At 35.7% G+C, this 11,794-nt stretch overlaps 1 protein-coding gene across 1 annotated transcript in view; it reads left to right on the top strand.

Annotated features, from left to right (window-relative positions):
- Positions 1-203: 203 nt before the first annotated feature.
- The window catches only part of Map2k4 (mitogen-activated protein kinase kinase 4), a gene marked incomplete at its 5' end in the record, with an annotated part of 107,535 nt that continues 95,944 nt past the window's right edge, over positions 204-11,794 (top strand). The window contains 2 exons of the mRNA XM_013522034.1: positions 204-221; positions 1,926-2,013. Of these exons, the coding sequence (XP_013377488.1) occupies positions 204-221; positions 1,926-2,013 (106 nt within the window). The remainder of the gene's footprint in view (positions 222-1,925; positions 2,014-11,794) is intronic.

The raw sequence follows: 11,794 nt of genomic DNA, 5'->3' as shown, positions 1-11,794 counted from the left end.
CCACATAATACATCTGAAAGAGCTGAGTTTTTAAAGAAAGCCCTAGTCTCTTTGTAATGATAAGGGGTTGTGTGATTTTTTCCCGTAAGTTTTATTCATTTCCACATGTAATATAATAATGTAATGTCATGTTCTAATTTTGGTTTGATTTACAGTAAATGAACTGGAACTTATCTCTTTTACTTTAGGCTTTCAGATAAACTTCTGTGAAAAGGCACAAAGTAAGCTACAAATTTTGATACTATGCTACTTATTTTTTTCATATCCATCTTGGTATTGGGAATGTGTCCACTATTGTTTCAACTAACCAACCATGGCAATTTTACATTAAAAGAGCTTCCATTTCTCATTGTTTCAAAAAAGTTATTTTTACTTGAAATTGAAATAGGAAAAGATGTATATGGGTTTCAGATGTATATGGATACCTAGAAAAATTTAGAAAAATAAAAGTATTCAGTATAAACCACAATTTCAGTCATAAATTGAAGAAAGTTATTTTTTAAGATTGTGGTATGGAAAGTATGTAACTGCATTTAGAGATACAATGCTTTACAGTTATTTCAGTGTTTTTTGAGACATGGTCTCACTGTGCAGTCCAAGCTGACCTTGAACTTGCTTTGTAGCCCAAAGTGGCCTTGAACTTTCAGCATTCAACTTGGATAATCTTGCCTCAGCCTTCCAGGTAATGGGATTATAGGCATATGCCACCATGACTGGCATTTAACTACATTTTAGTTTTTATTTAAAACAAAACCTGTTTTGTCTACCACTCTCCTCTTCCTCAACATTCTGTATTAGGACACTGAACTTCATAGAATACAAAGTTGAGTGCTCTTTGTTTCTATAAAAAGAGCAATATTAATAAAGTGAAACTACTGCATTTTGAACTTCAAACTTCTATAGTATACAGTTAAAGCTGGGTATGGTGGCATAATCCTAGCATTCAGGAGGCTGAGGCGGGAGGATCACCAAAAGTTTGAGACCAGGCTGGGCTACCTAAAGAGTTCAAGGCCAGCCTGCATGAGAAAGCAAGACCCTGTCTCAAAAAAAAAGTGCAGTTAAAAAAATTTCATCTCAAGGAGACGCCTCTCCATTAACATAGAACTATTTAAAAATATAATTAAGTAATTTTATCTTCTGCATTTATTTATTCATAGTCTAGGGAAGAATGATGACTGCTCTTTAGTATGTAGCATTCTTTTGTGTGTGTGTTTTTTTAAACACCAACTCTCATTATATAATCCAGGCTGATTAGGAATTTGATGATCCTCTTGCCTCAGCTTCTCCACTGCTGAGATTACAGGTGTCTTAATTTTAATACTTTAAATTTTTAGCTGTTGTTTACATTTTAATCTAAAATATTTTTAATTTTACTGTGACAGTTTTTTTGTCATTAACATAAAATTTAATTCAAGAAAGAAAGCTGACTTTTTTGTTTGTTTTTTCTTGTGTGTGGTGCTGGGGATCGAACCCAGGACCTTCTGCATGCTGTACAAGTACTTTACCAATGACCCACACCCCATAGCTGACTTTCAAAAAAATTTACAGTTTACACTTTTTTCTATAACTTAGTTCTATTGTGTACATGAAACAAGAGACAAATATTATGTTGAGTGCTAAAATATGTGTACAGTGTAAGTAGGTTTGTAGGCATGTTAAAAATGACGCTGGACCTTCTGCATGGTTTTGTTGTTTTGCATTGCTGTATGAATGACAGGTTGGCAGTGCTGCCTGTTTTGATACATGAAGAAAAACCTAACAAGAGAGACTTGGGAAAGGAGAACTTACTAGAACTGAGTCATGTGGGAGGGGCAATGTGCAGTCCCACCTTGACACTCATTTGTGGTCACCTTAACAGTTTCTTTACACGGGTGGCTTTTTCCTGATTTTACGTATCTTCTTTTGTGTTTCTTTCTGCACTTCAGGAGGTGACTCCTTTGCTTTCCAGCTTTTGGGATTCAACACAGTTACATCTATTCATTCATGAAGCACATATTGGCTACCTCAGAACCAGTAAGATTCTTGCCATGTACTGAAATGAATAGAGTATCTTCCAGCAGGCACATAGTGTCATAGACTGGAGTTGATGCTCCAGTTATTGTAAGTGTCCAGCTATTGATGTTGCAATTTGATTAGGAGCTGAAGCAAGGGTGATGGTAGTGCAGAAACTAATGTATACTAGGCGCCTTTGTTCCTGCTATTCTCATGAAAGAGAGTGAACATAAGGGGTGCTATGAATCTTGTGATCACTGCTTTTTTTCTTTTTTTTTGGAGACAGTCTCACTTTGTTGCCCAGGGAGGTCTTGAACCTCTGGGCAACAGATCCTTCACGCTTAGCCTCTTCAGTACGTGGAATACAGGCACATGCCACTGCATGTGGTGAGAGTGCAGCTTTCTTTGCTTGCCTGTCTGTCCCTCTGTTCCTTCTCCATCCCTCCAGCTCTTTTTCCTTCTCCCGCTTCCTTTCTTCTAGACTGAACCCAGGACCTTTGCATTGAGCTTACATGCCCAGCCATTTTTCAAATTTGTTTTAAAATTTTGAGACAAGTTCTCATTAGGTTGTTTAAGCTGGGCTCTCATTTGTGATCCCCCTGCTTCAGCCTACCAGAATTCTGCATTATGGGTGTGCACCATCATGCCAGGGCTAGATGACTGCTTTCTTGTTCAGAGAGTATAGCTCAAGGATGCAACCATAAGCCTACCCTGTTTTTTAGTTTAGGGAGAACTCAGGACAAGAAGCACATGTATGAGTGAGAGGAGGATCTGGGGAGTGTGGGGAGAGCTGGCCATAAGTCGACAATGTTTATTATTGGACTGTCAGTACTTAAGTGTCTTAGGTTAAGTTTTTCACTTGCTTACCTATATTAACATTTTTTCTTTTTCTAAATGTAGTCCTCTGGTTTATGACTTAAAAGTACAATTTTTGTAATGCTTGCAGTCTTTCAATTGGCTCTGTTACACATTAACTTAGATAAAAGTGTTCACTCATTTCTTTACAAATGAAAGGTTTGAAATAATCAAAGAAGGGATTTTTTTCCTTCCATTGGGACATGCTGTACTCCAAGGGTCTCCAGTTTTATTTTAAGGGTATTTCAGCATTATCAGAGAAACTAACATTTAAGTCGCTAAAAGTAACTGTGGATCATATAGTAGTTGTAAGAGGGGATGGGGCAAAAATCACAAAATTAGACATTGTTAAAGTGTAGTAAATTTGACTGCTGCTTCAAAATGTTCAGTTCTCCATCACAAAATATTATTGTAAGCAATTTGGATGATTAATGGAAGCTCTGAAGGATTAATTTTTTCCCATTGTTTGACTTTCACATAATTTTTATCCTTTATATTGCTATGCCACTCTGTTCCAATCAGTTTAATACAATTGCGTATTATTAGTGTAATTTAATTGAAGACTGTGTGTGTGCATTTACATGCACAAATGGTGTGAGATTATATACTTTATTTGGATCCAGCTTCAGCTGAAATTCAGTAAATCCACTGTGTACCTCATGGCCTTTTTTTAATAGTCTGTGCATTAATCTGATCTTTGGTTTTCTACATATATGTTTATTTAAGATAATATACGTTTATTTTAGGTGATAAGTAAAATAAGCTATATTAAGATGACAGTGCTGTATTTCTTTTTTATTTTAAAGAGAAAAAATAAAAATAACAATAAAACAATTTCAAAACAGGTTAGTAGGAGAGTTACAGTAATTAATGTGTTGCGTATTATTGTCTTTGTAGTAGTTATTCAGAGTACAAGGTATAGGCATGATATCTTGTCCAGACTGAATTAGCATAAACTTGTCTTTTCAATGAACTAGGAGAAACGAGCTGTGTAACGATGTTAACTATCTTGTGTATAAATATATTTTGTTCTGTTTCCTTTCCTTTCCCCTTTCCCCCATCACAGTTTGTCTTTTCTTTTGAACAGTTTCTTCTTAATTCACTATGCCTATCGTACATTTTGGACTTCACTTTTTCAGTTTCTTGCACTAGTGAGACAGTGTGATGTTTACACTTATGGGTCTGATTTATTTCACTTATGAGTGTGGTCTTGAGTTGCATTCATTTACCTATGAAAGTCTTCAGTTTATCCTTCTTTATGGCTGAGTAGTACTCCATTATAAAAAAAGTGCACATCTTTTTTATCCATTCCTTTGTTAATGGGCATTTGGGTTGTTTCCAAGATCTAGCTATTACAAATTGTGCTATTATAAACATGAGTGCACATATATCATTGTGGTATGATGTTTTTAATTCTTCTGGGAAGATATCCAGAAGGGAAATAGCTGGGTCTAATGGGACCACGAATCCTAGTTTTTTCAGGGAATCTCCACACTGATTTCCACATTGGTTGCACTAGTCTACATATATTTTAATTCTGGAGGGACATTGAATTTTTCTAGTGTTCAAATGTAAAAATATTTTAGGGAAAAATGTTTCTGTTTGTAAATGTGGAGTTTTTACATTTAGAAGGTTGATCATCATTTAGAAGATACATTGGTTAGTTGTGTGAAGATAATGTTTTTGTACATGTAAAGGTACTTATGTAATTTATGACAAAGTTTGAATTATCATATATCATTGGCTTTAATGAACTAATTTATAGTCCTTTAGAATACTGTTTTCTTGCTTTATAGACCAGTTGTTAGGGATGAGTATTTACCTACAAATGTAGTGTTTGAGGAATGCTTTAATAAATATCAAACTTCCCCTAGAGTTGTCAACAGTATTTTGGGGGGAGGAGGGACTAGAACTTTGGCCAATTAAGGATCCCTGGACATAGAGAATTTCCTTGGAAAATACCTAAAGGAATTTTGTGCTAATCAGAGTGACAGTAGTTAGCAGTTTGGTAAATAGTTGTTTAATAATTTATTGTTTGTACAAGGGCACTTTGAGCCTCTCCTTTCCTCTGTACTGCAGCGCACTGTCTACCCATAACCAGAGTGCTTGGCTTTTAAGAATTGTTTTATTCAGGAATGTTTGTATAGCAACACAATCCTTAGAAAATTATACACTACAGAGCCAATTTGATGCTTCTTGATGATACTAATTGTGATTAAACTGTAGGTAGTGGTTATATTTGGTGACACTCTACATCACTGTTTTTGGAGGTAAAAGTGCATCCTAATAACTCATTTAATTGTGACAAAAATTTTTTAAACAATAAATAGCCCTGTTTTAAATTGATGATAGTGAAAAATCAGCAGTTGCTGGGCTTGGTGGTACATGCCCATAATCCCAGCAGTGTGGGAGTCTGAGGCAGGAAGATTGCAAGTCTGAGACCTGGGCAACTTAGTGAGACCTTGTCTCAAAATAAAAATGTAAAAAAGGGCTGGAGATACAGCTTACTGTGAAGGCCCTAGGTTCACTCCTCAGTAGTATCACAACAGTGAAAGAGAAGGGCAGTTTGTGCCTCAAAAGATGCTAAGTGTAGTTACTTGATAAGAACTATCTGTAAAAGGTGATATTTTGACTTTGTTGAAAGAGACATATAGAAAATCAGGAAGAGTAAGGAGTAGAGGGAAGGCTGAAGCTTCCAGCTTTAAAACTAGTAACTAAGAAAATTAAGCTCATACATTTTAAGATCTCCATTTTAGTAAGAAAAGTCTGCAACTAATGATTACAGTTTTATCATTTTTGAAACTATTAAGCTTAACTGAACTTTTCAGCAATCTTGGGAAGCAAAGTGACCACATTTGCCGCTATTGTATTTAGTACAGTTTATTTAAATTTATAGCTATAACACAGTTTGTTGAAAAAACTTTTTTTGGTATGTTAATCATAAACCAGGCTGACATCCAGTGTATTCGTTGCTATTTGAGGGGACTGTGGTAAACTGCTGCTATAAAGTCTGTTTGCTTGGAAAGCAGATTTTGTGCTCAGTGAGCCCAAGTAATACCGTAGTAGAATATAGGCAGAGTCAGGCTTCACCTGTGGCCTTTATTTCCATACCAAAGGGAATGATGCTTAATTATTTTTTTCTTCCTTTTTTGGAGGGGTGGCACTGAAGACTGAACCCATGATTGCAGAGTTACATCTTCAGTCCTTTTTTATTTTTAGTCTTTAGACAGGGTCTTGCCAAATGGCCTCAAACTTGTGATCTTCCTGCCTCCTCTATAGCTGGGGTTACAGGTGTGCTTCACCATGCTTGGTGCCTTTGGAGGTTGATTGGAACATGAATTCTTCCTGAAAATGATTTTTTTTTGCTAGAAGAAAGGTTTCTTACAGCTTTTGTACCTTGAAAATAATTTGGAAAAGCTTAATTTGTGATAGTTTTGAAAAAGAAAGTAGTGATTCTTCTATATTGCAGAAATATCCAGTTGAACTTTACTACAACGAAAGGATATTTGACAAAACTTTTGTGTTTAAACAGATACAGAATAGAAATTGTATGTTAAGTTTCCAGACACTATTCCTAGCAGCATCCCTTGTTACTCAAAGTGGTTCTCAATTTAGCTTATACATTTAGGATGATGTTATTCATTTAGGATGATGTAGTAAATACTTTGAATTCTCACTACATGGTTTTGTGAGTGTTTTCCAAAGCTAGGTAAAAATACACAGATAAGAAGGGTGTACTCTAGCTAGGTGTGGTGGTATATGTCTAATCCAGCACTCTGGGAGACTGAGGCAAAAAGATCACAAGTTCAAGTCTAGCTTGGGCAACTTCGTGACTTAGCAAAACCCTCTCTCAAAACAAAACAAAAAGGCTGGGAATGTAGGTCGATCTGCAAGTTCTGGGTTCAGTCCTCTCTCAATACCATAAAAAAAAAGAAATAAAGAAACTTGTGATTCCCAATCATAGCGTTCATCATTTCATTAGGTACTATTCCAAGTGAACATTAATTAGAAAAGAAGATCAAGCATATACAGGTCAATTCAGTCCTCTTCAGAGATATTCTTACAAAGGGTAAATAAGCAGAGGCACAAATGTAACAGCAAATTTATATCTGTGATGTACTTTATGTCTCTGTATATCTGTAAGTACACAGGTATCAGCAATAGTAAAAAGCACTGGAATCTTTAAAGATGAAGAAACTTAGGAGCATACTTTGAAGAAGCACGTGTTCTTTGAGACATTGGACAGGTATAGACAGGCTGTGTAAGAGAAGTAATAATAACTTATAGTGTGCCAAACCTGATTCTAAGCACTTTATATTAACTTCTTTAATTCTCCTAATAAGCATATGAAGTGCCTGTAATATTATAGATGAGGCAACTAAAGCACAAAGAAGTTAAATAAAATTTCCAAAGTCAAACCAGTATTTAATAGCACAGCTGAGTGATCGTGGTTTGCTTACAGGTTACATGTTGTAAAGATCACAGTAGCATTTTACTGATTCTCAAAAAAAAAAAAAATAGTGCTCATAGGAATGATTTTTCTAAACCAAATGGCTTTTGAGGGTCTTGCAAATGGTTATGAGTTCTGAACCTACCATTTATTTCATTTTTTGATTTTCTCCCTCAGAGCTTTCCATCTTATGTTACTTTTCTTCACTGCTGAGACAAAATACCCCACACCCAAAGGTAGTTAGGAGGAAAAGTTTATTTAGCTCACAGTTTGCAGAAGTTTCACTCCGTAATTGGCTGGCTGCAAGGCAGGGTGCCATTGCAGGGGGGCATCACAGAGGAGAAACAGTTCATGGCCGAAAGAAGGTAGCAGAAGCAACAAGGAATGACCACAGCTCTTTTTATCCCTTGTGTCTTATCCAGGCTTCTTAGGGTGGGTAGGGCTCACACCCTTAATTCTAGTGCCCTTGATCCTAGCATTGTACCATGAATCAACGTCAGTGTCACACATTCTAGATCCAGCCAACTCTGATAAAGCCCCACCTATGACCACATGAGACTGTAGGGGGACATCTAGACACAGTCATAACACATATTATCTAGTAAGCCTTATTAAATATTAACGTAGAGAACTCATAACTGTCTTCTTGTGGCTATGAAGCTAGGGAGGTTGGGAATCTACCACTAGAGAAAAAGTGTTCAGTAAAGAAACAGAACTCTCTGGTGTAGGCAGGTGTACACGATGAATTGCTTCGGAATTCTCAAGTGACTTAGGGTAGGAGAAGGGAAACTAGTAGGCAAGGTGGCATCACCATAAGCCGTGTGAGGACAGACTGTGCACACTGTGAGGGACAAGTTGATGCTTTCAACAAAAGATTTATATTCTCCACGCACCGTTCCTTTTGGCATGGTGAAAAAAAGAATATAATTTATAAGTTTTAAACCTTTTAATGGTAGAATTTTCAGACATGTGCAGAAATATAATGAATCTTTACATGCCTGTTAAACAGCATCAACAGTTATCAGCATATGGCCAGTGTTGTTTTTTTATTTCGTTTGTTCTTCCTCCCTCAACCAGTCTGTATTGAAATATTACATGTATTTCATTAACCTCTTAATTTTTTGGGTGCTGAGGACTGAACCTAGAGCCTGACATTTTTAAGCACATGTTCTCTCACAGAACTACACCCTGCAGACTACTGAAATATTTGAAAGTAAGTTCTGGTTATCATTATTTCATTCACATAAATGTCAGTCAAGTGTCTTCTAAGTGAGAAGCAACCTTAAATACTTAACCTTCAAGCCAGTTCTGGTGGTGCAACACTTGGGAGGCTGAGGCAAGAGGATTGCTGTGAGTTCAAGGCTAGCCTAGGCTACATAGACCCTGTCTCAAAAGACAAAAACAAAGAAACAAAAAATATTTATCCTTTAGTACTATTATCATACTGTTAAATAACAATATTATCAGGGCTACTCATGTTTTTATTTTCCCGAAAGCTTTATAAATATCTGTTTATAGTCTGTTTGTTCAAGTGGAGATTGCAACAAGATCCACGTACACATTTTGTTTGGTCAGTTGGTCTCTTTACGTTTCTTTAAATGTATAGTAGTTCTCTCTTTTTTCATCACTTATTTGTTGAAAAACTTGTCAGTTGTTTTGCAGTATTTCATACAGTTTGGATTTTTGCTGATTATAACCTTTTAGTGATTTTTTTGTGGGGGGCTTATTTTGAGGCATTGTGACACTACATAGTGCAGGCTGGCCTCAAACTTACTGTGTAGACCAGGCTGGCCTTGAACTTGTGTGATCCTCGTGCTTCAGCCTCCTGAGTATGAAGCTTACAAGCATGCGTCACTATGCCTAGCCTTCTTTTAGAGACTTTTTTTAAAAAACATGTTCCTCCTTGTCCTGTATCTTCCATTAACTGCCAGGTATAGATACATGATTAGATAGAAATTGAAATTTTAGGCAAGAACACTTCATAAGTATTGTGTGCTTGCTAGTGTGCATTAGGAGGTGTGTAACATCTAGTTTAGCTCTTGTTAAGATCAGTTAGAGGACTAACGTGCTACCAGTGTGATCCATATAAGATAAAGTGCCCTATTAGCTGCCTTACCTGATGGTGTTGGCCAGTTAGTTTTGTTTAATTATTTCATTAGGAATAGGTTAACTCTTATTTTCAAACATTTATGGGCTCTGTAAATAGTTGCTGTTATCTAAACAAAACTCAAAATTTGTGTTTGGGGTGTAACATTGAAAGCAAATTGTAGAGTTAAACATAGATGATTTCGTTTTTACTTCTTTAGTTTTTGAAAAAAGTGAAACAAAATATCATAACAAAATAATAAGAGCATAACAACAGTTAACACACCGTATATCATTATCTTCAAAGTAGTTACTTAGAATGCTAGACATAGACAAAAAATTCTCTTATAAAGAAGAAACAGATGGTAGCACAAATCTTTCTTTTAGTGAATTGAGAGAAACTAATAGTTTCAGTGAACGGAGAGAAGCTAATAGTTTCAGTGAACTGAGAGAAACTAGTACTGTAGTATAAATGACACAAATTAGCATATGTATTAAAATACTTTTGAAACAATGGAATATATAATTTGAGGAATTAGTTGAATTTCGTCCTACTCCCTGTTTATCTTCTATTTTGCTCTGTGTTTGTATACATATTTTGTTAAGTGAAATAAGCCAGACACAAAAGATTAAATATCGCATTAATCATTTCTGATATAGCTGTCAGTGCTGAAGGTTATGAAAGTATGTGTCTGTGTGCACACATTATACACGCACATCTGTTGGGGCTTTTTGTGTTGTGAGATAATGAAAACTGGACATTTATCCTTCATTCCCTGAAACGTGCTGAGCTAGTCGTTAATCAGTAATTTTTTTTCCTAATTTAAAAAGATCTTTTAATGTCTGAGGCTAATCCGAAGCCACATCAAATAGTAAGTTGTTCTCTTTTTGAAGAATAGTGGATACGCAAGACTAGTTCTTCCACATTAAGAGTCTAGTTTTTGAAACTAGAGTCAATCCCAAACAGAATCTAGCTTTTTAGATTTAAATTTAGTGCTTAGGTCCTTCAAGTACCTTCTCGGTATATGAGAATCAGAATCAAAAGACCATTGGAGCAAGGTGTGGTGCTGCATGGCTGTAATCCCAGCACTCTGGAGGCTGAAGCGGGAGTCCTATGCCCGCCTGGGCTACATAGTGAGTGCAAGGGCAGCCTGTACTGCACAGCAGGAGTCTGTCTCAAAAATAGCACAAAACAAAACCCCAAATTAAAAAAAAAAGATTAAAAATTTTAAAAAAGGAAATTGGTGAGGATAGAAGTAAATAAGAGTTATATCCAAGATGTAGTAAACAGCAAACAAAAACAAAACAACGAAGAACTTCTTGTGTTCCAGTTAACAATTATTATTGTAGTGCCCAGCGGGTTTCTTTCCAACAGGTATCACTCACCCTTCAGCAGTAGTAATTTCTCAATTAGCCCTTCTTTTGCATCATTTCTGTTCAGTTATCCAATTAAGTCTTTATTTCATGATGTTCTAAAATGGATTTGATTTTTCCTTCTTGGATCATGAAGGTGTAGGATTTGTAAGTAACACAAACATTTTAGTCGGGATATATCACATACTACGGACACATGAAGTACTGTAGATAGGTTGTTACATATCCTCTTTGAATGCTGTTCACTTGTGATTATTCTTAATCTAGTGTGACCTTTAAAAAATCCACTCAGTGTATAGAAAAATTTATAGACCATAAATAGTTCTTAGTTGTGTTCATAATAAAAGAAAGTCTTATTCACATCTTAATGTCTCTGAGATCGGGAGGTATTTAGCGAGGATCAAAAGAAGCTATTCAGATAGGGAGAGAGGTATAATAATGCTCTCGTTACTGTTTATGAATATACAATGCTAGCTTTGTAAAAGATGCCTGTTTATTTTCCACCTCTCTTATTTGCCTTGGTAATAACACAGTTGAATTTTAATTTAAATTAGACTGTGCTTTGTTTCTTTAAGCAAATAGATACTTTCACTATGAAATTATTTGCATATTCAAGGTTTCTTTATCCTAATTTGTTTGCTAATGAAGTTTTTATAGAATTCAGATCCAGAAGAGAGAGTTACTTACAGCTGGTTTGGGAATTTTTATTGGTATTTGGGCAAATAAGTAGAGAATAGATCAAATTTGCCTTTGATAAAATTTGACTTTTTTGTATGGTTAATGATATTATTCTTTGTAAACTTTCCAAGGAGAAGTCAGATCTGGTTGTTTTGGTAGCTTCTCAGTTTGTTGCTGCTATAAATACAATTCTGGCAGCTGAAATACAATTCTCCTTAGCCCTATACTTTGGGCCACTCATTGGAGCTCCAGTTCAGTGTCTTTAACCAAGAACATCATTGTTTTTACTTTACTGTGTGAACAAATATTTTCGTCACATCATGGTACTTAGGAAAAAGGATTGGCAGTCTTGAAAAAATA

The sequence above is a fragment of the Chinchilla lanigera genome, unplaced genomic scaffold (assembly GCF_000276665.1).
Source record: "Chinchilla lanigera isolate Chin_1 unplaced genomic scaffold, ChiLan1.0 scaffold00066, whole genome shotgun sequence".
Lineage (NCBI taxonomy): Eukaryota > Metazoa > Chordata > Mammalia > Rodentia > Chinchillidae > Chinchilla > Chinchilla lanigera.
This window is presented reverse-complemented; position numbering and strand designations above follow the sequence as displayed.